The 27544-nt window shown below is 40.0% G+C and overlaps 1 protein-coding gene across 3 annotated transcripts in view; it reads left to right on the top strand.

Annotated features, from left to right (window-relative positions):
* LOC106871109 (uncharacterized) overlaps positions 1 to 27544 on the top strand; it is a 64324-nt gene that overhangs the window by 25995 nt on the left and 10785 nt on the right. Inside the window, exons 3-10 of one of the 3 annotated variants that reach the window (XM_089347667.1) lie at positions 2633 to 2695; positions 4957 to 5013; positions 7649 to 8311; positions 12364 to 12483; positions 13979 to 14071; positions 20909 to 21219; positions 24147 to 24279; positions 26617 to 26820. In XM_089347667.1, the coding sequence (XP_089203793.1) occupies positions 2633 to 2695; positions 4957 to 5013; positions 7649 to 8311; positions 12364 to 12483; positions 13979 to 14071; positions 20909 to 21219; positions 24147 to 24279; positions 26617 to 26820 (1644 nt within the window). The remainder of the gene's footprint in view (positions 1 to 2632; positions 2696 to 4956; positions 5014 to 7648; positions 8312 to 12363; positions 12484 to 13978; positions 14072 to 20908; positions 21220 to 24146; positions 24280 to 26616; positions 26821 to 27544) is intronic. The other 2 variants (XM_014917412.3, XM_089347674.1) reach the window with 2 other exon arrangements.

Here is a 27544-nt window from a genome sequence, read left to right as displayed (position 1 = left end):
ATATATAAAAACATATAGTTTATATTCATATAAAATAAGAAAAAGAAAATGGAGATTGGGAAGTTAATAATTGTTTATTATTAACAGCAAATTAATCATCATCCCTTACAGCTGTTTCAATTGATACTCAGTAAATTTTAAGTAAATGATTATTCAGTCTTCTGTAATGAATCCATAGACAAATATAAAACATCCAAGGATATATTTTTTATCCTCTGAAGATATTATGCACAAGTCATATGAATATAAGTTTAATATTTACTTAATATTTACTGAGTATTAATTGAAATAGCTGTAAGGGATGATGATTAATTTGCTATTAATAATAAACAATTATTAACTTCACAATCTCCACTTTCTTTTTCTTCTTTTATATATATATATATATATATATATATATATATATATGAGTTAAGAAATGGAGTAGATAAGATCTGGGCTACATATGTTTCATACCGAGCAGAACCTCGGAAATGGTAAACATCCAAGTGAGGTGTATACCGCAGGCTACTCTTCAGGCCAAAGATATCTTGATCTTATTTTTATTCATATATATGTGTGTGTGTGTGTGTGTATAAAAGGATAAGACCGTTATTTAAAATAAAGATCGTATCAAGTGTCCAGCATGGGAAAAACAAAATCTTTGAAATACACTGCCATCTTCGGATGCATAAGGCCATAGGTTTTCAACATATAGGATACTCCATTATAAGTTTTAGCAAATATTTCATCAGAACTAGAGAATAAAAGAATTACATGCTGCTATTATTATCACAGAATAAACTTAGGGAGAAAAATACCCCAACTATAATTTGGAGTGGCAGAAAAGAATAACAATGGGGGTCATGAGATGGTAACATAGCTATAATTTTTTATCTGTCTCCTTATCATCAAATTGATGTAATGCTTGCATTGTTCAATTAAATGGAGTTGCCTGAAATGGCTGTAATGCACTAATACCCTGACATCCTTGTTACTTATTTGTTTTAACGTACGATAGCGTCTTATAAAGCTAGACTTATTTATCCTAAATTTGCAGAAGAATTTGTCGTTGGAGCAGTTTAGCTTAATGGTAAAGCACTTGACATGTAATAACAGGGATGTGTATATTTGTATGTGTGTGTATCTGTGTTTGTACCCCTACCATTGCTTGACAACTGATGTTGGTGTGTTTATGATCCCATAACTTAATGGTTCTGCAAAAGACACTAATAGAATAAGTGCTAGGCTTACAAAGAATAAATCCTGTGAGTTTGAGGCTCATGGTTGGCTGCTGACAGATTTTTCTGCAAAATATGGCTAGTTTATCCTGTTTATGCTATATTATTAGCATTCTCCTGCGTTTGAGAATAAAATTATTTCCTTTTCTGTATCTTTCAATACACCTCAGTTTGTTTGTTGACTTTCAACATAAATTAAATTTAATATATATATATATATATATATATATTAATAAAATACAGGGTAGCAAAGAAAATTTTAGAAATTTTATTTTACCACCAGTGGTCTAGCGAGGGTAAAAAAACAGTCAATAGACTATGTATTTATATATATATATATATATATATATATATATATATATATAGATAGATAGATAGATAGATAGATAGATAGATAGATAGATAGATAGATAGATAGATAGATAGAGAGAGAGAGAGTAATATGTAACGGTAAGATCCAAAGATCAAGGTGTAGGAAGTTAGTAAGCTTCAAGAAGATATAAAAAACGACTTCTATAATCAAGGGGGTTGCAGTTTGGGGAGTTAGGTAGCCAGAGGTTAGGGGTGATACCCATATTTATGTGGTATTCAACCAACGTACCAGTGAATTGGATATTTTACTCATCCCTTTAAAGGAATTCTTTTCTTTTGCTTGTTACTTTATATATTTATTTATATACATACAATAAGTTCATTATTATTATACATAAGGACTTGAGTTGTATGAATGTACCACTGCTACACATAAAAAACTATTAGTATTTTTGGAAAATTTATAAGAATTTATAGAGAAACTGAAGACACTTCGATCATGGTCAAATTTAATATCTATTGTAGAAATATTATTTTAACCATTTTGCTCAGTGATAAGATTCTTTAAAGACATTCAAAATTAAACTTCCATAGTTCAACAGAACAAAAAAAGTATTATATGAAGTTCAACTCACATAAAGGATTTGATTAAATAATGCAGTTAATTTCATTTAGAAAGCAACTGAAGAGTAAAATAGCTCAAAGATTATTTCTGGCCAAAAGATGCAAGGGATACAACTCTGAAACATTCCTAGAATTTCACAGTACTTGCAAAAGCTTAGACTCACTTTTCATTGAATATCACTGTTCAAGTTAACTCCCTTGTTCGTCTTTAACTGGAATTCTCTCCCACATCAATCTAATTTTTTTCCTCTCATTTCTAAATTCAAAATTTTTCATTCACTACATTAGATAAACGAAACCCCAGATTTGCCATTAACCTTCCACTGATGACATACAAAAGATATGATCATTTCATGAACCTCAATGATTTCTCGGGTCAGGGTCTGCCTTTTTTTCCTTTTTTTCATTAGATCTTCATTTCCGATATGACACAGTATTACACGGAATTAAACTAGAATTTTTTTTTATCATTTTAGTGACTGGAAATTTAGTAAGAACATCACTTATGTGCCAAGACTTTCATTGCCAAAATGCAGCCTGTGAGTATTGCATTTTCATTTTTTCTCAGTCCTTCATCATCATCATCATTTAATGTCCTCTCTCCAAGCTGGTATGGGTCAGACAGTTTGATTGGAATTGATGAGCCAGAGAGCTGCACCGGGTTCCAGTCTGATTTGGCATAATTTCTATGGTTGGATGCCCTTCCTAATGCCAACCACTCCAGGAGTATAATGGGTGTTTTTATGTACCACTGGCACAAGTGCCATTTACATGACACCGGCAATGACCATGGCTACACTTCATGGGTGCCTTTAACATGACTCTGGCAGCGATCATGACTAAGATTCACGGGTGCCTCGTGCTGATGACACTTAAAGAGCACCATCTGATCGTAGTTGATGCCAGCTACTCTGGCCCCTGTGCCAGTGGCACGTAAAAAGCACCCACTATACTCTCAGAGAGGTTGCCATTAGGAAGGGCACCCAGCTGTAGAAACACTACCAGATCAGATTGAAGCCTGGTGCAGCCTCCTGGCTTCCCAGACCCCAGTCGAACCGTCTAACCGATGCCAGCATGGAAAACAGATGTTAAACGATGATGATGATGATATAGGGTGTGGTGAATAAACTCCCATCTAAATTATGCAAAAATGAAAATAACATTGACATCTCGAGCCATGTGGGAAGACGAATGGAGGCACAACGTTGCCATCACTAGTGATCACTCCAGACACCATGACGTTGGCTGGATGTTTGGTTTTTAGCACTTTCAGTGATGATTTGTGCATCTCTGATCACAAGCAGAAGTAGTGGGGAGGGGAGGCGCATGTGTTGAGAGGAATTATTTGGGGTTTGAATAATTCATCCCTGAAAACATGGGGGTTTTGTTCATCATCCTTAAATAACCCTTATTCAGGGACCTTTTGAGTGGGATGGGCTACTCGACCTGAAGAAAATTCTAACTGGGCCCCACCTGCAAGGTCATGCGCTGTTTATCTTGATATGAGATCACCATGTCACGCACATATGATTGTGATGCATGTGCCTGGTGTACCCTTATCAGACGGGTTGTCATGATGGGTATATTGGGCTTCGTATATTTGCACCCCAGTGTCACTTTGGTATCACTGATCTCTCACTCAATCATAATAATAAAGGGTGTCCTTATTGTCATCGGAGCATTAGGTTCAATACTACCCAACCTGAAAAAACATCTGAAAATTTAAAAAATACCCTACAATCTAGGTGTATTGCAAAAGTTGGCATTACTTGGAACTGCATGTATATTGCATAAAGTACTGTCTGTCTGAGGTCCTTGTTGTGACTTTTTTGATGGTGATGATGACAACAGTGATGACAAATAATGATAATGATGATAACAACGAAAATAATGCAAGTGCTCATCATCATCATCATCATCATCATCATCATCATCGTTTAACGTCCACTTTCCATGCTAGCATGGGTTGGACGGTTTGACTGGGGATTAGTGAGCCAGGAGGCTGCACCAGGCTCCAATCTGATCAGGCAAGGTTTCTACAGCTGGATGCCCTTCCTAATGCCAACCGCTCTGAGAGTGTAGTGGGTGCTTTTACGTGCCACCAGCACGAGGGCCAGTCAGGAGATACTGAAATAAATTATTCAAACCACAATCCGACGTTTTCCCATTGTTTTACTTTGACCGTTGTCCACATGCCTGTTTCATCTGCTTCCTCAACACCTTTTGCTACATCCTTCCCATTGCATCTTTGTACCTTTCAACTTGGCTTTTTCTCATCTTCCATATGTCTTCCTTGTTATTGTTGTTGTCATCATCACAATTATTATTATCATCGTTATCTTCATCGTTATTTTCGTTGTTATCCTCGTTATCATTATTTGTCATCATTGTCGTTATCATCACCATCAAAATCATCATCACTGCTCTCTTCATTGTCATTATTATCACCAGCATCTTTATCATCATCATCATCGTCACCGTCTTCTTCGTCATTTTTACTGTTATCATCATCATTGTCACCACCACCCCCATCATCATCATCATTATTGTCATCATCGTTGTCATCATCAACATTATCATCATCATCATCATTGTCAAGATCATTATCCTCATCATTGTTTTCTCCTCCTCCTCCTCCTCCTCATCATCATCATCATCATCATCATCATCATTATCATTATCATTATCATCATGACTGTCATCTTCATAAGTTTGCTTTGAAACTTAATTTATCCCATTCTATTCTTCTTTCTTCCTTTCTGTCTAACCCTAATATATTTTCTTTGATATTTTCTTCCAGTTAACTCGGAAAATTTTCGCATTTGTCAACAAATTGGTTGTTACAATGAAAACCCAAGTAAGAATCACGATTATTTTCCAGTAATGAATATTTGTACCATAATCTGTAGTAATCATTATTGTCACCAAGCACAGCATATCACCAATGGTCTCGGTCACTTGTCATATATATATATATATATATATATATATTGCCTTATCTTCGAAATGTCTAGTTAGAATAGAGGCAGCTGATGAAAGATTAATTCCAAGTAGCTATCTGTTTTCCTATGTGTTCGTTCCGTGGTCTGTAGTTCATTGTTCTAGCGTCCTGTGCCCTGATATGCATCTATATACACATGTAGATGTAAGTATGTACACATACGTGTGTATACATGCATATATATTCTTTGTATTATATATATATGAGATTGTTGCCAGTGCCCCTGGACTGGCTCTTGTGCAGGTGGCACATAAAATACACCATAACGAGCGTGGCTGTTGCCAGTACCGCCTGACTGGCCTTCATGCGGGTGACACGTAAAAGCACCCACTACACTCTCTGAGTGGTTGGCGTTAGGAAAGGCATCCAGCTGTAGAAACTCTGCCAAATCAGATTGGAGCCTGGTGTTGCCATCTGGTTTCACCAGTCCTCAGTCAAATCGTCAAACCCATGCTAGCATGGAAAGTGGACGTTAAACGATGAAGATGATGATGATGATGATGATGATATATATATATATAATAGAAATATGTTTCAAAAAGAAGATAGAAACTACATGTGGAAAAGATATGGGGAAAGTAAGAAGAAAAAAGCGAAAATACACATTGAATATCAAAAAAATAAAGGCTTTTTTATGAAAAGTAGCAATAAATAAATAAATGCAATTAGATGAACTGAGGTAGAATTAAGAGGAATTAAGTTCATTATTTTGAATTGTTAAAGAGATTCAAAGTCAAACCGGTGTCGTCATTGCTGTTCACTGGCTTTGAATGTGCACCGATTATAAAACGGTGTCGGGTCTATTAGTCCCTGAGTAAAAAGATTGTGTGTAAGGGGGTAAGTAGTTCTGGATGTGGTGCAGTTAGGGTCAATATAATACTATAATATGAATAGTGTAAGGAATGTATGGGTGTTAGTGGCATTATTGGTAAGGTTAGTAGTGTTCTGTATTATGTTGTGTTCATTTTAAGTTGTGGATGATATTTATTAATGAAAATTGTACTGAGGTGTTCTGTGAACATTGATAGAAGGAGAAAATTATGAAATTAGGATTAAGGTTCCTAGCACACCTTTCTATGTGTTTACTGATCTATATCTGTCTGTATTTGGCGGCAGATTTGTTGTTTGTGAAGAGTGGTTCTTCGACAGAGTGATATTCCTGTTTGGCCAATATATTAATTACCGCGCCCTAAGCAGGTAATGGCATAAATTAGGTTTTCTGAGGTACAGGTGAAATTTGATTTAATCTTAAATGTTTCACCGTGTTTAAAGTGGAACTCTGTACCCTCCAAAAAGTGGGGGCATGTGCCACAGTTAGGCCGACCACATTTTTTCACTTTTGGTTCTGTTGTTAATGGATAAAGTCTTGCGTTGGTTAATATTTTTCCAATGGTTTCGGTTGCATTTTGCTCTTGATAATTTTGTGTGAGCCTAAAATTTTGTTCATTGTTTTATCTCTTGTGAGGATGGGTAGATTTTGGATGATAACGTTAAAGGCTTCGTTGTTTCTAGGGTTGTGTGGAGATGTATGGGAGTATTTTAAAGGCTAGTTTAGTATTTCAGTTGACTTCCCTTAATGTTTGTATGTCTATTTCCTTAGCTCATTTAATCCCATCATTTATTAATGATGTTGAGTAATGTCTCTTGATTAGTATTGATCTGAGTTCAAGGAGTCTTCGTTCATGTGTATAGGTGTCCGAAACTATGGTACAGATTCTTTTCGCTAGATTATAAGGTTTATTAATTTTTATGTGTTTGGGGTGGCATGAGTTGAATAATAGGAATTGTTTTGAATCTGTGGGTTTATAGAAGATGCCTGTTTTGATGTGGTTATTGACTATTCTAATAAAGATGGTGCTTTAGTGGTTATCATAAAATCAACCAAATATGCACTTATACTGGTTTTGAAAGCAAGCTCCTCATATACACACACACACACACACACACACACACACACACACACACACACACACACACACACACACACACACACACATATACATATATATATATATATATATATATATATATATATATATATATATATATACATATACCTTTTTACTCCCTTACCTTTACTCCCTCCCCTTACTTTGCGGTCAATAGCTCTTTTGTCTTAATAACGGTCAACCACACAGTAATTTCCCTTTGTTTAACGGTCATTTGCATAGGAATTTTCAATGGCCAGATAACTGAAGAGATGGCGGCATGAGTTTCTGCCCTGGCATCCGAAACTTGGAGTCTTATCATGGTTACCGAACAAGTGTCACATATTTTTACAGATATATATATATAAAATTTCTTTTTGTTCTTCTGCTGTGTAAGAGCCAGTCATACGATAGATAGATAGGTACATCATATTTGCTTTAGTATCGAATCTGCTTGTATATGATTGATAAACAAGGCTTTCGATATGCATTTGAAACTGTTATTATATTTTTTTCAATGAAATAAAAATGATCACTAATAAAAAATTTTCTCATTTCTACAGGACCAAATCCTTCCTCAATAATTTCTCCACCAGGAAACTTTCCACCAATAGACTTTCCACCAGTAAACTATCCACCAGGCAACTTTCCACCAGGCAACTTTCCACCAGGAAACTTTCCACCAGTAAACTTTCCACCAGGAAACTCTCCACCAGGAAACTTTCCACCAGGAAATTCTCCACCAGGAAACTTTCCACCAGTAAACTTTCCACCAGGAAACTCTCCACCAGGAAACTTTCCACCAGGAGTCTCTCCACCAGGAAACTTTCCACCAGTAAACTTTCCACCAGTAAACTTTCCACCAGGAAACTCTCCACCAGGAAACTTTCCACCAGGAAACTTTCCACCAGGGAACTTTCCACCAGTAAACTTTCCACCAGTAAACTTTCCACCAGGAAACTCTCCACCAGGAAACTTTCCACCAGTAGACTTTCCACCAGGAATCTCTCCACCAGGAAACTTTCCACCAGTAAACTTTCCACCAGGGAACTTTCCACCAAGGAACTTTCCACCAGTAAACTCTCCACCAGGAAACTTTCCACCAATAGACTTTCCACCAGGCAGCTCTCCGCCAGTAAACTATCCACCAGTTAATGCTCCGTCATTTCCTTTCCAGACACCATCTACTCCTTACAGAGATTCAGTGCCACCATTTTATGATCCAGGTAATGTTTTGAAAGCTTGTTATTTCAATGTTTTAGACAAAGACTTGTTTTTAATTAACTGGATAAACTGCTATTCTACCATACTCCCACTCACTAATATGCTACAAATTTTGCCAGCTGTGGCCGATGCCAGTGCCACCTGATGGACACCTGTGTTGGTGGCACATAAAAAGCACCAGTCAAGCTTGGCTGATGCTAGTGCTACCTGATGGGCACCTGTGCTGATGGCACATAAAAAGCACCAGTCAAGCATGGCCGATGCTAGTGCCACCTGATGGGCACCTGTGCTGGTGGCACATGAAAAGCACCAGTCAAGCATGGCCGATGCCAGTGCCACCTGACTAGCACCCATGCCAGTGGCACATAAAATGCACCATTCGAGTGTGGTCAATGCCAGTGGCATTCGAGTGTAGTCGACTGGCTCCCGTGCCAGTGGCATGTAAGAATACCCACAACACTCTTGGAGTGGTTGGCATTAGGAAGGATGTCCAGCTGTAGAAACCTTACTAAATCAAACTGGAACCTGTGCAGCCTCCCAGTTTGCCAGTCCTCAGTCAAACCGTCCAACCCATGCCAGCATGGGAAAACGGACATCAAACGACAACAATGATAATGATGATGATGATGATGACTATTTGAAGAACTTAAAATGTATTTGAACCAAACATTTCACATTCTCTTATGCTGTGTGCTGTGTATGTACTTTTAGCTTTCATTGCTGTCTTTCTCTATTTGACTTCTATGTCTGCTTTTTCACCTCACTTTTAACTTTTTCCAACAAGCTTTTAATGCACCTGAGCATGGTTGAGTTCATCATCATCATCATTATTATTGTTATTATTCATGGTGTGCACAAATGTTTTACATTCAGAATCAATGTCCTTGATACTGGATCACAACCAATTTCCTTAGAGATCGAGGATCTTTCTTACAGTCCTTGCTTTTCCCAATAGAGTACATTTCAGAATTAATGCCTTTATTGTAGTTACACCAATCACGATAAGAAAACCGTCTTTGGTGATGGTCCCTAAGGTACCCATAACATCTTAGGTTACTTTTGTAGAAACCCTCCTCAGTTGTCATATTTCTCTAACCAGATCCTGGTAATTTCCTATTTTCTCCTCTTCTTTGACCCCTACATTAATGTCCACAAATATAACCACATCTTTGATAATGCACTTTTTTACCCCCTTGTCCAGTACAATAATATTTGGTCACCTTGCCTAAAGTTTGCAATCAAGGCCTCGTGCCTATGGTAGAAACGATTATCATTATTATCATTATTATTATTATTATTATTATTATTATTTCCGTCTTTACGTTCTGAATTCAAATTCTGTGTCAATAAATCAAGTACCAGTGAAAACCTGGGGTCAATGCAATCGACTAGTCCCCTCCCCAAAAATTTCAAGCTTTGTGCCTATAACAGAAAGGATTATTATTATTATTATTATTATTATTATTATTATTATTATTATGTCCATCTTTACGTTCTGAGTTCAAATTCTGTTGAGGTTGACTTCGCCTTTCATTCTTTCGGGGTCAATGAAATAAGTACCAGTTGAGAACTGGGGTCGATGTAATCGACTCATCCCCCTCCCCCAAATTTCAGGCCTTGTGCCTTTAGCAGAAAGGATTATTATTATTATTATTATTATTATTATTATTATTATTATTATTATTATTATTATTATGCATGGTTGGATGAAACCGAATGGAACAGCAATGTTTTTTCACGAAGGGAACATACTGGTTCAACTTGGAAAAGTCTTCAAGAGTTATTTCCCTTATTCTTGCTTTGCGACAGTTGAAATAAAATGGAACTGTTTGATCTTTTTCCAAAGTGGAGAGCAAAGTGTTGAATACCAAGTTACTATCACAAATAGGAAAAACTTAAAAGTGACCAAAAGTCTCGTTGTTGCTGATAAAATTGCTCTTGTTCGGCTTCGCTGGAATTAGGGTAACTACCTCGTTGCTGTTTTACTGCATCAGAGCAAGTAATACAGCATCAGTTCTCTTGATGATAAAATCTGACAGAACTTATTACATGATAGAACTCAAAATCAATATATTCATACATTAAATGTCTCAATCAGGAGTGAACAGAAAGGAATTATCTCTTTGTTATCAGGCTCATAATGTTCAATCAAGATTTGGAGGATTCCCTCTTCTAGTGCTATTCTTCTCTAAGAATGTATGTATGCATTGGTCGGGTTGCTGGCGACTGAACTGGCACCCCCACCAGGCTACCCTGGTGAGGAGGGTTGCTAGAAACCCAGCAGGATTAAAAACAAGACCTGTTGAAAGCTCGGATGGACCAAGTGCAGGCTCAACGGCTATCTAGCAATAGCACGGGTACACAGAAATTCTGGGATGGTGTCCGGCGTGCTGAAAGACCAGTGGGAGTGAGGCGCCCCTCAGCTTTTGTTGAAGCATGTCTCTAGGAGAAGGTCACTCTGATATAAAACCAGATATGCAGGGAATGGTATTGGACATTTTGGGGGATCTTTGGTTTGTGCTAGAGATCATGGCGCTCCCACATCCTTGAGCCTGTGATTCATATTGGCACCAGACATCTTGCTCCGGCTTGTCTCTGGATAATGTCAATAAAGTGGAGAGGGTCTATGAGGTGTTGAGCGAGCCTTATTGGACCTAAAACTCTGCATAGGCATTGCTGACCTCTACTCGATATGTGCGGTTTTTTTTTTTTTCCCCCTATATATATTTGAGCACATATCCAGCATGAAGAACTTACACGAGCTGCGCGAAAGCACACAGCTCGTGTAGTGAATGGGGAAAGCTTGGTCTGCAATGTTTGCAGTCGTGTATGCTTGTCAAGAGCAGGGCTCATTAGCCACCAATGGAGCCGCAAAGGCAAAATATAAGTTAGTCCTAGAGCGCATAATGTTCCCGAAGGTCGGCAATGGTCTTCCTCGGTCACAAGTGGACGGCCATCATGTATGTATAAATTTAGGTCTTTTTGTTATGGCTGGTCAGAGAGTGACCATTGATTTTGTACCTATAAAGTTCTTAGCTGTATAGGCGACATTATCAGACAGAAATATAGAGCTGAAGTCAGGAGGTATAAGAGGTGAATATATTTACAGGGTGTCCCAAAAGTCACTGATGGGTTTCAATTTTTAATAATTTCCTTAATTTTACAAATGAATGCATGAAATTTCGATACAATATAAAGAATATGGCTGTGTAGGCACAGGTATGGCTGTGTGGTAAAAGGTTCGCTTCACAACCACATGGATCTGGGTTCAGTCCCACTGCGGTGGGACTGAATCCGGAGCCATGTGGTTGGGAAGCAATCTTTTTACCACACGGCCATGCTGTGCCTATGCATATTTTATTTTCACTGGCCAATAGAAAGAGGTTGTGAGAACTGATTTGCATATGATTTGTGTGTTAAATCTTTTACCTTTCATCTTTTGTTTCCATCATTAGACTGTGGCCATGCTGGAGCACCACCTTGAAGAATTTTCAGTTGAATAAATCGATTTAAGCCTCATGCTTATTCTATTGGTCTCTTTGTCTGAACTGTTAAGATATGGGGATGTAAACACACCACCAATGCTTCAGTGGTGAGGGACAAACCCAAACACAAAGGCGCACACGCACACACATGATGGGCTTCTTTCAGTTTCCGTCTACCAAATCCATTCACAAGGCTTTGGTTAGCCCATGGCTCTAGCAGAAGGTACATTTTCAAGTTGCTATGTAGTGGGACTGAACCCAAATCCATGTGGTTGTGAAGTGAACCCTTTACCACACAGCCATACCTGTGCCTACACAGCCATCACCAATAAAAATTCAATCTGTGCTGCGAGGGTTCAATTGGGTGGTCACATCTGGGTTATTTCAGATTTGACCATTTTATCAATGGCTATTAACATGTCAGTATTTGAAAGATCTTCTCATTTTGGTTACAATTCTACTTAAATTTCACATCACAGAAATGATTCTTCATTTCCCTGCTGTGTTCCCTTGAAGCTCTTCCTTAGAATCGTTAGATTTACCAATAATAAATCTTCTAATTTCCACAGGACCATATTCTCCATCAACGTTTCCACAAGCATTTCCACCAACGATGTATCCGCCGGTTCCTTCAATGCCAACACCTGCTACCTACCAAAATAATGTGTTTCCACCGTATTACAATCCAGGTAATATTTTAACCATTTTGCTATCACATTACTCTCTCTAATATAAAGCTTATTTCAAATTCCGCCGAAGTCAACTTTGCCTTTCATCCTTTCGGGGTCGATTAAATAAGTACCAGTTATGCACTGGAAAATAGGCATTGAACGATGATGGTGGTGTGATTGTTTATTCAATGATGTGATTGTTTAGAATGACATTGTAGGGTAGGTGTGAGCAGCCAGATCTGGCCAGTTTGAACATAAAACAGGTGGAATATTTTGGCTGGATATGACCAGTTTGAATCCTTAAAGGTTTTTTCATAATTCTAGATAAAGACTTGTACTTAAGTTTTTTCATAGTAAACTGCCTAAGACCACCTTGGGTTTTATGATGCAAAAGATTTCATCTTAAAGCATTCATAACCAATATAAGATTTTCAATCATAATTATTCCATGGTGGTGGTGGTGGAGAGAGTAGCAGAAGAGACAAGGATCATATTAGGAAGAGGAAGAAGTGTCATGGTTAGAGAGAGAGAGAGAGAGAGAGAGAGAGATAGAGTGAGAGAGGGAAGGTTAAGGATGACTGGATCGAGTTGAGTAGGGCAGATACAGTGAGAGATGTGAGAGTGAAGAGGAATCTGAGTTGTGGGAAGAGGATGAGAAAGAGAGAGGAGAGGTGTCATGAGAGTGGAGGAGAAAACTGTAGAAAGAGGCTCAGTACAGGAAAAGAAAGATGGGGGCGGGAGGACCAGGGGATGAATGCAACAAGAGCAGTGAAAAGGAAGTGGGAGGAGGGAGTGGAGAGGATCATAGATGCAGGAGGAAAAGGAGAGGATGATAGGGAGAGTGGGGGAGAAGAGGAACATAGGGGCAGAGGGAGAAGGAAAGGATCATAGGGTGAGTGGGGGAGAAGAGGAATATAGGAGCAGGAGGGGGAGAGGAGGATCATAGTAGCATGAAGGGGAGGAGAGGGGGAGAGTATTGTAGGAGGAGGAGAGGAAGATCATATTAGCATGAGAGAGGGAGACGATTATAGGAGGAGGAAGAGATGATCATAGGAGTAAGAGGGAGAAGAGAGGATCAAAGGGACAGTGGGGGAGGAGAAGATCATAGGAGTTGGAGGGGGAGGAGGGGGAGGATAGGAGCAAGAGGATGGGGAGAGGATCATATGGACAGGAGGCAGAGGAGTGGTTTGTAGGGGCCCTATGAACCACTTCTCCACCTCATGCTCCTGTGATCCTCTCCACTTCTTAGCCCTAAATTATATCGTGGCCAATGCCAGTGCTGCATAACTGGCCCATTTAAAAGTACCCTTCAGGCAATATGCTGTGCTTGAGAAGACATGTTGAGGCAAGTGAAATCATTGTCGCAGCCAATGCCAGCCCAGTCAAGCCGTCCAACCCATGCCAGCATGGACAATGGACGTTAAATGATGATGATGATGAATTGAAACAGTTTTTGTCTTCCATCAGTAAGAAAAGTGACAACTTACCAAAATAATTCTTCTAATTTCTACAGGACCGTATTCTCCACCAGTGATGCAGCCATCAGTTCCTTTTGGACCACAAGCACCAGCAACTGGCTCAAATAACATGATTCCACCATATTATGGTAATCTTTTAATATTTAACGATTAAATTTTGATAAAGGCTTGTGTCAGCCTCTCCAGTACTAAACAAACTTAGGCCACCTTCGGTTCTGTGAATCAAAGCATCTCATTCTGATGTGTTCATAAACACTGGTGCGGGTGTGTGGCAAGAAGCTTGATTCTCAACCACATGGTTCCAGGTTCAGTCCCACTGTGTGGTACTTTGGGCAGGTGTCTTTTGCTATAGCCTCAGGCTGACTAAAGCTTTGTGAGTGGATTTGGTAGATAGATGCTAAAAGAGGCTTTGTCACTTATGTTTGTATGTGTGTGCATGTGTGTGTGTGTGTATGCCTGTGTATTTGTGTTTGTCCCCTATCACTGCTTGACAACTGGTGCTGGTGTGTTAACATCCTTGTAACTTAGCAGTTTGGCAAAAGAGACTGATAGAATAAGCACCATGTTTTAAAAAAAAAAAGAAAGAAGTAGTGGGTCAATTCAGCCAATTAGAAATTCCTTAAGGCAGTGCTCCAGCATGGCCACAGTCTAATGACTGAAACAAGTAAGAGGTAAAAGATAGTTATATTCAACTGAAAGCCTTCTGTCATAATTATTTCTGAGACCCTTTGAACCTTATGCTTCTAACATCAACTTGTAAAAGTGCCATTGAGGCAGATTTTCTAATGATTCCCTTCCTGTTTCCAAACTTCAACTGCTTCCAAGAAATGTGATATTTTCCCGTGGCTAGACATGTTTCTCTGGGAAGATTGGAAATGAATAATACTGCCTGTATCATGGTGGCACTTGTTTACACATATTGCACAATACCAAGGCAAGAGCACACAAACACATACACACTGAAGTACGCATATATATAATAGATATACAGTTTTGTATAAAAAGAAATTGCTCTTTCTAGGGACATCTTACATCCAAGCATCCACTGGTTTATCTCTATATTGATTAATTTATAGATGTTTTCATCTATTAAGTATATGAGAAGAGAATTTAGTAATATAATACTAAGAAAATGGAGGGTTTCAGCACAACAAAATCAAATTTATTTGCATAATAATAGTCAATTTGATAACGACTACGTGTGTTTCAATATCTACCTTCATTCATATTTTACAATTAATATTTTACAATTAAAAATTACATTATAAATTTAGATGGTAAAAATCTCTTCTGGGCAAAAGTTGACATACATTTTACATCTTAATAGATGTGGTGTTCAATACAGACATTCTTTCTTTATATTATATTACCGAAGTTGTGGTAGAAGACATTTATCCAAGTTCCACACTGTGAGATTGAACTTCTTAATCACCCACACTTCATCCTAATTAAACCATTACCAATATTTAATGCAGTGGTTCCACTCAGATGGACCCTCATAGCCAATCTGTGTTTTAAAGAAATCACATATTTTTATAATTTAATATTATTAAGAATTGTATAAAAGGAAAACTGTTAGAATATTTTTTGTGTATTGTAGAAGTATAGCATGTTACTAAAGTAATAGTGAATGTCACCAATGTAATGTGGGTTCACTCGTAACACGGTGTGTGTAGTTACTGATTTCGAGTGAGTGTTCTGTGATTTTAAAGTATGAAGAGTGTTCGTGAGAGAATCTGTTTCAATGCCCTTTTTAAATAAACATGAATAAAGAATGTCCAGGAGGCAGTTCATTTACAATGAAACATTATAAACTTTATTTAAATAAAACAAGCGTTGGCAAGAAGTAACAATGATTAATCGGCATGCGTATGCAAACCAAATACATGTGTATGTGAGAAAGGTAAAAAATCTCATAACTTACTTCGTACACAGAAAGGTTGTGTGGAAGCCATTGTAAGATAATAAGAACGAGAATGTACCACTCAATTTATTGCACATAAATTTTAACAGCAAAACCTTATAGGAACCCTTGAGTGTCAAATGGACCCCAGGTGGGAACCACTGATTGAGTGTCTGTTTCCCATATTGGCATGAGTTCAACAGTTTAACAGGATCTGATTAGATGCAGGACTGGATTAGGATCCAGTGTCAGCTTTGGCATGTTTTCTACAGTTGGATTCATTTCCTAATGCCAACCACTTTACAAGGTGTCTGCTGGGTGCTTTTATGATGGCACCAGCATTAGTGGGGTCACCGAATCACTTGGAAGTTAAGGAAGGGAAAGGGAAAAGCCCCCTTGTCTGATTGGGGATGTGTATAGGACATGGAAGTGGCTTTATGCTCGGTGATGAGAGGCTAAAGTATAATAGAGGACAGGCACAGGTGTCTTGCTATACAAGAGCTACACGGGCACCCTTCTTTATATAAGGGTGGGAGCAGCTGGAAAGAAGAGAAAGAGGGTATGATGAGATACCAGAGTGAACTCTCAAGGCACGGGAAGGTGAGCATAAGAGAAGATATGGTCAATGGATGGGGGCGGAAGGAGAGAGAGAGGGTAGTTTCATAGGAGTCTGAGAGGAGAATAAGAGAGGGTTATGGTTAGGGTTAGGGTTAGGGATGGTTGGGAGGGTGGGTAGATGTGAATGAAGTGAGAGAGGATGAAGGGTGGTGGTGTGGCTGATGAGAAATATCAGTGTGATGAGTAGGTGGGGTGGGAGAGATAAAAGCAACTGAGAATGGAGGATAGATCAGAAAGTAAGGGAGATGATATGCAAGGTGTAAAAATGAAGGGAGAGAGAGAGAGAGAGAGCTGTGGGACAGAAATGGAGATGAGAGGTACATAGGGGTGGCTAGACTGAGTAGAGTGACAATGGTGCACATTCATGTATAGGGATAGCTAGACTGAGTAGAGTGACAATGGTGCACATTCATGTATATGACTATTGGAGTCTCTTCATTTTCATGTTTTGACTTTTACTTACATCCTCGTTTTCACTTCAAGAAATCTAGAATATTCAAATTACAATAAATGTGAACAAACTAATGTTTGTTTTAGAAGTGTTGAAATGTATTGTGAGATACAAATAAGATGATAATTTATTTTCAAAAAACACAAACCCCTTCAGGTAGATGGCCCTGCTCAGTATGTAGAAAAGGAGTAGGTAGTAACTCTATAAGATGTACCCGGTGCAAGCTATGGACACATAAGAGGTGCAGCAACATCAAAGGCAGGTTAACTAGCAAGTTAGTTTTTGTTTGTGGCAGATGTTCAGGTGCAATAAAGACTGCAAACAAACAGGAAACAACTTCTATCTCATTCCAGGGTGAAAAACTAGAGGTAGTCGATAGCTTCCGCTATCTGGGCGACCAAGTTAGTAGTGGGGGTGGGTGCGCTGAAAGTGTAGCTGCTAGAATAAGAATAGCCTGGGCAAAGTTTAGAGAGCTCTTACCCCTGCTGGCGACAAAGGGACTCTCACTCAGAGTAAAAGGCAGACTGTATGACGCATGCGTACGAACAACCATGCTACATGGCAGTGAAACATGGGCTGTAACTGCTGAGGACATACGTAAGCTCGCAAGGAATGAAGCCAGTATGCTCCGTTGGATGTGTAATGTCAATGTGAATACCCGTCAGAGTGTAAGTATCTTGAGAGAAAAGCTGAACATTAGAAGCATCAGTTGTGGCGTGCAAGAGAGACGATTGCGCTGGTATGGACATGTGGTGAGAATGGAGGAGGATAGCTGCGTGAAAAAGTGCCACACCCTAACAGTTGAGGGAACCCGTGGAAGAGGTAGGCCCAGGAAGACCTGGGCTGAGGTGGTGAGGCAAGACCTTCGTACATTGGGCCTCACCGAGGCGATGACTACGGACCGAGACCTTTGGAAATGGGCTGTGCGTGAGAAGACCCGGCAAGCCAAGTAAGATCGTTGCCAGTGCCCCTGGACTGGTTCTTGTGCGGGTGGCACATGAGATGCACCATTTTGAGCGTGGCCGTTGCCAGTACCGCCTGACTGGCTCCTGTAGGATTTTCGAGCGAGATCGTTGCCAGTGCCCCTGGACTGGCTTGTGCGGGTGGCACATAAAAGACACCATTTCGAGCGTGGCCGTTTTCGTGCGGGTGACACGTAAAAGCACCCACTACACTCTCTGAGTGGTTGGCGTTAGGAAGGGCATCCAGCTGTAGAAACTCTGCCAAATCAGACTGGAGCCTGGTGTTGCCATCCGGTTTCACCAGTCCTCAGTCAAATCGTCCAACCCATGCTAGCATGGAAAGCGGACGTTAAACGATGATGATGATGATGATGATGAGGCTAGGCGACAGGTTTATTTAGCCAGAGGGGAAGCAGATAAGAAAAGATTTGCCAATGTTCTGCGCCGTGAGGACCAAAGACTCGAGGTATTTTGTGTTGCAAGACAGTGTAGGAGAGAGAATAGTGATGTTGTAGGAGAGAAATGTGTTCGCATGGATGATGGTATGCTTGCACTAAATGAGGATGCAAAGAAAGAGGTCTGGAGATGCCACTATGATAGATTGCTTAATAAAGAGAATGAATGGGAGGAAGAGAGCCTGCCGTATGTCGACCCAATAGAGGGACCAGCTATCCGAGTTGATAGTACCAGGGTAGATAAAGCAATTAAGGGTATGAAGACCGGGAAAGCCCCCGGCCCATCAGGAATCACTGCAGAGATGCTCAAAATATCTGGCAGTGTTGGCTATAGCCTAGTCACCCGTATTACGAACCAGGTGATACACGAAGGAGTCACACCCAATGACTGGTGTAGCAGCATCATAGTCAACTGCTACAAAGGTAAAGGTGACGCTTTAGATACAAATAATTACAGAGGCATCAAGCTGTTAGATCAGGTTATGAAAGTTACAGAGAGGGTCATAGCCCAACTAATTAGGGAGCAAATCAATTTAGATGAGATGCAGTTTGGGTTTGTGCCAGGTAAAAGCACTACTGATGCCTTATTTCTAGTGAGACAGCTGCAGGAGAAATACCTAGCTAAGGATAAACCTCTGTACCTGGCTTTCGTTGACATGGAGAAAGCCTTTGACAGGGTCCCCCGATCCCTTATCTGATGGTCAATGAGGAAACTTGGGATAGAAGAATGGTTAGTGAGAGCTGTGCGAGCCATGTACAGAGATGCTGCCAGTAAGGTGAGGGTTGGAAATGAGTACAGCAATGAATTCCGGGTAGAGGTAGGGGTCCACCAAGGTTCCGTCCTCAGCCCCCTCTTATTTATCATAGTCCTCCAGGCAATCACAGAGGAGTTCAAGACAGGTTGCCCCTAGGAGCTCCTCTATGCTGATGACCTTGCCCTAATTGCGGAGTCACTATCAGAACTAGAGGAGAAGTTTCAGGTGTGGAAGCAAGGTCTAGAATTGAAGGGCCTTAGAGTCAACCCAGCTAAAACCAAAATCTTAATAAGTAGGAAGGTAGATAAAACACAAACCCCTTCAGGTAGATGGCCCTGCTCAGTATGTAGAAAAGGAGTAGGTAGTAACTCTATAAGATGTACCTGGTGCAAGCTATGGACACATAAGAGGTGCAGCAACATCAAAGGCAGGTTAACTAGGAAGTTAGTTTTTGTATGTGGCAGATGTTCAGGTGAAATAAAGACTGTAAACAAACAGGAAACAACTTCTATCTCATTCCAGGGTGAAAAACTAGAGGTAGTCGATAGCTTCCGCTATCTGGGCGACCAAGTTAGTAGTGGGGGTGGGTGCACTGAAAGTGTAGCTGCTAGAATAAGAATAGCCTGGGCAAAGTTTAGAGAGCTCTTACCCCTGCTGGCGACAAAGGGACTCTCACTCAGAGTAAAAGGCAGACTGTATGACGCATGTGTATGAACAGCCATGCTACATGGCAGTGAAACATGGGCTGTAACTGCTGAGGACATACGTAAGCTCGCAAGGAATGAAGCCAGTATGCTCCGTTGGATGTGTAATGTCAATGTGAATACCCGTCAGAGTGTAATTATATCTTGAGAGAAAAGCTGAACATTAGAAGCATCAGTTGTGGTGTGCAAGAGAGACGATTGCGCTGGTATGGACATGTGGTGAAAATGGATGAGGATAGCTGCGTGAAAAAGTGCCACACCCTAACAGTTGAGGGAACCCGTGGAAGAGGTAGGCCCAGGAAGACCTGGGCTGAGGTGGTGAGGCAAGACCTTCGTACATTGGGCCTCACCGAGGCGATGACTACTGACCGAGACCTTTGGAAATGTGCTGAGCGTGAGAAGACCCGGCAAGCCAAGTAAGATCGTTGCCAGTGCCCCTGGACTGGCTCTTGTGCGGGTGGCACATGAGATGCACCATTTTGAGCGTGGCCGTTGCCAGTACCGCCTGACTGGCTCCCGTAGGATTTTCGAGTGAGATCGTTGCCAGTGCCCCTGGACTGGCTTGTGCAGGTGGCACATAAAAGACACCATTTCGAGCGTGGCCGTTTTAGTGCGGGTGACACGTAAAAGCACCCACTACACTCTCTGAGTGGTTGGCGTTAGGAAGGGCATCCAGCTGTAGAAACTCTGCCAAATTAGATTGGAGCCTGGTGTTGCCATCCGGTTTCACCAGTCCTCAGTCAAATCGTCCAACCCATGCTAGCATGGAAAGCGGACGTTAAACGATGATGATGATGATGATGAGAAACGCTGCTAGAACGGCAGAGATTGGATAAAATATCCATACAAAGCAGAAAAACTTGTCAGCAGCCAGCCATGAGACTCAAACTCACATCCCTTTGATTACCAGTTAAGTGCTTTACCATTGAAGCTGAACTGCCCACTGAAAAATTTTTCCATTTTGTTTGGATATTTTATCCAGTCTCTGCTGTTCTAGCAGTGTTTATGCATTTGAAAATAAATTGTCACCTGATGTGTATCTAGAATATTCTTTTCTTTCAAATGTACAAGTAGTTATTTAGAATATTTTGACGTCTTTTGTTTCTGCTTCTAACAGGCTACTACCATTCCAATTCTTGGTACCATCACTCAGCACCAGCACCCCATGTTAATGTCCCAGCATCTATAAAGAAAGAAGCAGCAAACCTAACATACCCTCCTGATGGAGAAAAGGGAGAGAACAACAGTGATTGGTTAGTAAAAGGCTTCGACTGGCCAGGATGGCAAGTCGTGGCAACAAATACCTCTGAGGTAGCACTCCTGAAAAAGGGTTTGAAAGAGACTGTTGAAGACGCTGGTCAGTCCTGGAAAGTAGTGGTGTCAAAACATTTCAAGGAACAAAAGAAATTATTGGGCTTTTTAAACAATGTAAATACTCTTTATTTTTATTCTTTTTACTATTATTTAAGGTACTGAGCTGGCAGAATTGTTAGCACAGTGGGTAGAACGCTTGACTGCATTCCATCTGTCTTTATGCTTTGATACAGTTCTATATTTAGAACGGGCATGTGGTGTAGTGGTTAAGAAGAGCGCGGCCTACTAACCCCAAGATTTTCTGTTCGATTCCAAGCAGTGACATGAATAATAATAATAATAATAATAATAACATCGAAAAATACCTTAGGAATGAGAAACCAGGTTTGAAATTTCCCCAAGACACCTGATGAAGGCTGGAGGGTATATCAACCGAAACGTTGTGTTAACAACAAACAAGATAAGGACAAATATCTGACAATTGTAAATAATGTAAATAATGTTATGCTCTGAGTTCAAATTCCACCAAGGTTGACTTTGTCCTTCATCTTTTCTGGATCGATAGAATAAGAACTAGTTGAACACTGGGAGGGTCTATCTAACTGACTGACCCCTCTCTTCCCAAAATTGAAACTATTATTTTTACTTAAATGTTTCTATATTATTTTAGTGTTGTACAGTTCTCAATCACTGGGCTGCAGCCATAAAAGCTTTTATACCACCACCTTTGAGGGTTTTAGTCAGTTATTTCTAGCAATGCTTCTGCTTGTTTTATTGATAACTATTTATTGATTGGTTGGATTAAACTATTTCTGGAGGATTTTCTTCATTTGAATTTCCATGTGCTTGATGTTAGCCAAGACTCACCTACAGACAGTTGACCAATGCCAGAAATAACCCAGTTTACCAATCCACTGTCATATAAAACTCTGCACATTTCTAACACAACTGTATAGTATATAAATGCTTATAAAGTAATTTTTTTATTCAACACAAATTCATTGCTTTACTTAAAGAAACAAATAATAAACTAATGAAAAAAATTGCAGAAGTTTTAAGAAATAAAAAAGAAAATTAAAAACAAGAAAGGGCGTTACTTCTGCCGCACTCTGTATATATGCAAACACGTCTCACATGATCACATGATTGACCAGACTATTGGATGTTATACATCACTGGCCACAATGCGCTTTGCATCATTTTAGCTTTCAAGTGATGGCTAGGTGAGCAGGCCAGTGTTGCCCCTGATTGGAAGACTCTTCCATCACAGGGTGACCCATTTACAGCTGAGTAGACTGGAACAATGGGAAATGAAGTGTTTGGCTCAGGAACACAATGTACTGTTTGATCCAGAACTCAAACCCATGATCTAGCAATCGTCAGTGCAACACCCTAACCTCTAGGTCATGCACCTTCTTATACATATCGATACATACATATATATATATATATATATATTATCTGAAATGTACAATATTATATATCCATCATGGCTGATCATACCAATCAGTTTCACGCAAGGAATACAATGGTGCGTTAGGCAACGATCCGATTATATAACTTTACGCTCATCAGAGTTAGCCGATATGGAAGGGAATACGGTGACTGCTCTCTATTGTCGGAGGTGGATTAACACAACTGGTTTGCAGCTGCTGTGGAAAAGGTGGTGGAAAGAAAACGGCCAGGGGATTAGGTTGGGAGTTATGTCCCTTGGTTGGGTATGCTGTAAGGCCAGTAAGAGTTATCTTGAAGAGTTTGTGGGGAAAGTGTACATTATTAAGTGTCATGCTCCTGTGGAGATGGTGTGTGTTATATGTGTAGTGGTGTCATATGCATTGTTTTTTCCATTGGTCTGTTTTCTTTCTGTATCAGTTAAGGTCATGGGGAGTTTTATGTTAGCTTGCAGTGTGTGTGTGTGTGTGTGGGGTCTATATATCTGTGGCGGTACAATGTATGTGAAGGGGTATATGTTGGGGGTGGTGGGAAACAGTCTCTTTTGTAGGGTGTCCGCCTTATAGCAGTGTGCATATATGTACAGGCGTGCATTGGTGTATGCTTTGGTCAAACTCTTTGTCAGGCTTAAAGGCATTAGTGGAAGGTCAAGGCTGGAGACCTGTGGTTGCAGTTATGGTGGGGTGTACAAGTACAATAGAATATACTTCCTTTCATGTGGGCAAGGATTAAACAGCTCACTCCTACTATTCAGGTAAATATCCAGGTATTGGGTACCCTTTAAAATTGCTCTCTCCTCAGTCAGGCACAACCTGCACTTCCTGCTGTTATTGAAGTGCAGTTTGCATCTCTCCAGAATCGTCCACGAGTGGACGGCCATCATCATGTATGTATGCATGCATGTATGCTTGTTTGTATGTATGTATTTCATCTATTCTCATAATTTCTTTTCTCTATCCCAAATCATTATGTCTGGTCTGTTGTGCAAGCATTTTATTGAAGCCTTGACAGAAGTTTTCCACCAGCATTCTTTCATACTGTCTGTGGTTATACCCTCAACATTACTGTAACTCCTTTCATTTATCTCTTCAAGATTACCCTTTCTACAGATTTCATTATATTATGTATGTATGTATGTATGCATGTGTGAACATACACATGTATGAATTTATGCATGTATGAATGCATGTGTGTGTGTGTGTGTATTTGTTGGTTGGCTGCCATTTGATGTGGTGGAGAATACTCTCTCTAATCTCTGGGTGTTAAAACACCTGAAAGTCATGGAGAGGTGAGATAAATCACTTCTAATCCCATCCAGGAATGATAAGCACCTATGGACACACACACACACACACACACACACACACACACACACACAACACACACACACACACACAAATATATGTTTAAATGTATCTTTGTGTGTGTGTATGCACATGCAAAATGAATTATGCACTATAAATATACATATATCAAATATGCAAATAATAGAAATTAAAATCATGAGCATATTCATGGATATCTTAATTACAATAATGACTTTGATTTATTCTAAATACAATCTTTTTTTTTTAATTTTTTTTTTTTAGTTAAAAACTGACTTCAACAAGTGCAAGTGTGTAATAGCTTTGACCAAATGGTTCGAAGCGATTGGTTTGTCCTCCAATTTTGGAACTTACTTTAAGAATTGGCTCAACGAGATTGTAAAACCAGATCACGGAGGTAAGTTTTCTATACATGTACAGGTGGAGAAGTGAGTGTGTGGTAAGAAGCTTGCTTTCCAACTGCATGGTTCTGGGTTCAGTCTCACAATGTGGCACCTTGGTGGGGCAAGTGTCTTTTACTATAGCATCAGGCCAACCAAAGCCTTGTGAGTGGATTTGTTAGATGAACACTAAAAGAAAGCCTGTCGTATGCATGTGTCCGTGTCCTCCACCACCACTTGACAACTGCTGTTGGTGTGTTTACATCCTCATAATTTGGCGATTCAGCAAAAAATAGAACAAGTAGAATGCTTAAAAAGAAAAAAAATAAGCACAGGCATCGATTCATTCAACTAAGAATTCCTCAAGGCTGTGCCCCAGCATGGCCCCAGCTTAATGACTGGAACAAGTAAAAGATAAGTGATATAGAACCTTGTTTGTCTTTGATTCATTCATCACTGATCCAGAATAACATGGTACACATAATCATGAACCCTGTTGTAGTTATCAGGGATTGATCTATGAGGCACAAGTTGGCAATCAGTCAAAGATTCTGCTTGTGCCACAAATGTGCCCCAGCAGCTACCCTCAATGCTCATCTACCCAGCATTCACTGACTATCACTTGTTTTTACTTGACTGTATTTTATGGATTTACATCAGCGGTTCTTAACTGGGGCCTTTGGTGTCAAGGAAATAGGTACTGTAACGCACTGAGCTGGCAGAAACGTTAGCAGGCCAGGTGAAATGCTGAGTAGTATTTCGTCTGTCTTTATGTTCTGAGTTCAAATTCCACTGAGGTCAACTTTGCCTTTCATCCTTTCGGGGTTGATAAATTAAGTACCAGTTGCATACTGGGGTTGATTTAATCAACTGGCTCCCTCCCCAAAACTTTCAGGCCTTGTGCCTAGAGTAGAAAAGAAAATAAGTACTGGAGATGATGTCATTAATTATCTTCTTCCGACTATGGCCATGCTGGAGCACCGGCTTTATTTGAACAAGTTGACCCCAGGCCTTAGTTTTTGTAAGCCTAGTACTTATTCTATCGGTCTCTTTTGCTGAACTGCTAAGTTACATGGATGTAAACACACCAGCATCAGTTGTCATACAATGATGGGGAGGACAAACACAGACACACAAACATATACACATACATAAATATATATATATATATATATATATATATATATATATATATATATGATGGGCTTCTCTCAGTTTCCATCTACCAAATCCACTCACAAGGTTTTGGTCAGCCCGAGGCTATAGTAGAAGACACTTGCTGAAGGTACCACGTAGTGGGACTGAACCCAGAACCATGTGGTCGGGAAGCAAGCTTCTTACCACACAGCCATGCCAGCACCTTAATATTAGTATTTATTTTATAACACAACAGGTAAAAAAATTATGTTCATGATTAATTACAGGTTTTCAGTTCACCAACACCTGACTGGTTTATTGTACCTCTGGTAGAGAAAGTGACAAGGGAGTGTCTATATCTCAGTGCAAAACAAATATCACAGTAGGAGACTTTGTTCAAACTGCACTGGTTTTGGTTTTCCCATCCAGTGTATTCTTCAAGGTATAAAACTGAGAGGTTCTGTGAGTCTTGTCGAGGACACCATGACTTCTCCCTTAGTCGTGGGGTCATGAAAACTTTCACCCAATTCACAATTTAAAGAGGTTGCTATTAGGAAGGACATCCAGCTACAGAAACCAGGTCAAAACTGAAACTTACAAGCAAAATGCAGATGTCTGGCCTGTCTCTGTCCAGCCCCAAATGGGCTGACCCAGACCATAGCAAGCAATCTAGCCCATGCCCAACATGGAAAGTGAGTGTAAAATTAAGAAGATGATAGAAACCCTGTGTGTGTGTGTGTGCGTGCGTGTGTGTGTGTGTGTGTGCATGTGTGCGCATGTGTGTGTTTGTGTTCACCCTTGTCATAGCATCACATGATAATTGTAAATGAGTATCACTGTCATCTAAGCAATGCTCTTCGTTTCCTTTCATCTGTGAAGGTCATACCTGGCTATGGGGATTTCCCCATTGCCTTACTTGCAAACAGAAAGTAGGTGATGGTTGGTAACAGGAAGAGCATCCAGTCATAGAAAAAGTCTGCCCTGAAGAATTCTGTCTGACCCATGGAAGCATGGAAAAGTTAAAACAACTATGATGATGATGACGATGACAATAAATGGTGGTGGTGATGACGATGATGATGACGATGTGTGTGTGTGTGTGTGTATGCACTAAACATTGAAATTTGTTGTGCAACTTATAAAAATAATGAAAACTGATATTTATTCTTTGGTATTCTGTAAATAACATGTTTTTTTTTTATTTATACATATTTTAGGTAACTTGAATAATATCTGGAACTCTCAACATCAACATCAACAACAATCCCACTACAATACTCCAGGATATCATGGAGATCCTTATCTGATGTATCCTTACTCTATGAACAGCCCAAACTATTTCAGTAGTAACCCATATGCACCAAATGTGAACAATGTGTATGGGAGTTGGTCAGCTGGGATATCTTATCCTTTGACTTCTAGTAAGTAGAATACATTTCTTTCATCATTGTCTCAGCAAATAGGGGCAGAAAGTTTAGTAAAACTGAACATGGCTATGTGGTAAGAAGCTTGCTTCCCAACCACATGGTTCTGGGTTCAGTCTCACTGCATGGCACCTTGGGCAAGTGTCTTCTACTATAGCCTCGCGCCGACCAAAGCCTTGGGAACGGATTTGGTAGATAGAAACTAGAAAAATCCCATTGTATGTATGTATATATATATATATATATATATATATATATATATATATCATCATCATCATCATCGTTTAACGTCTGCTTTCCATGCTAGCATGGGTTGGACGATTTGACTGAGGACTGGTGAAACCGGATGGCAACACCAGGCTCCAATCTAAATTTGGCAGAGTTTCTACAGCTGGATGCCCTTCCTAACGCCAACCACTCAGAGAGTGTAGTAGGTGCTTTTACGTGTCACCTGCACGAAGGCCAGTCAGGCGATACTGGCAACGGCCACGCTCGAAATGGTGTCTTTTATGTGCCACCCGCACAAGCCAGTCCAGCGGCACTGGCAACGATCTCGCTCGAAAATCCTACGGAGGCCAGTCAGGTGGTACTGGCAACGGCCACGCTCAAAATGGTGCATCTTATGTGCCACCCACACAAGAGCCAGTCCAGGGGCACTGGCAACGATCCTAATTGGCTTGCCGGGTCTTCTCACGCACAGCACAATTCCAAAGGTCTCGGT

Source organism: Octopus bimaculoides, chromosome 1 (assembly GCF_046866305.1).
Source record: "Octopus bimaculoides isolate indiv1 chromosome 1, ASM4686630v1, whole genome shotgun sequence".
NCBI classification, from domain to species: domain Eukaryota; kingdom Metazoa; phylum Mollusca; class Cephalopoda; order Octopoda; family Octopodidae; genus Octopus; species Octopus bimaculoides.
The sequence above is the reverse complement of the archived record's forward strand: the minus strand, read 5'-3'. Positions and strand labels throughout refer to the sequence as shown.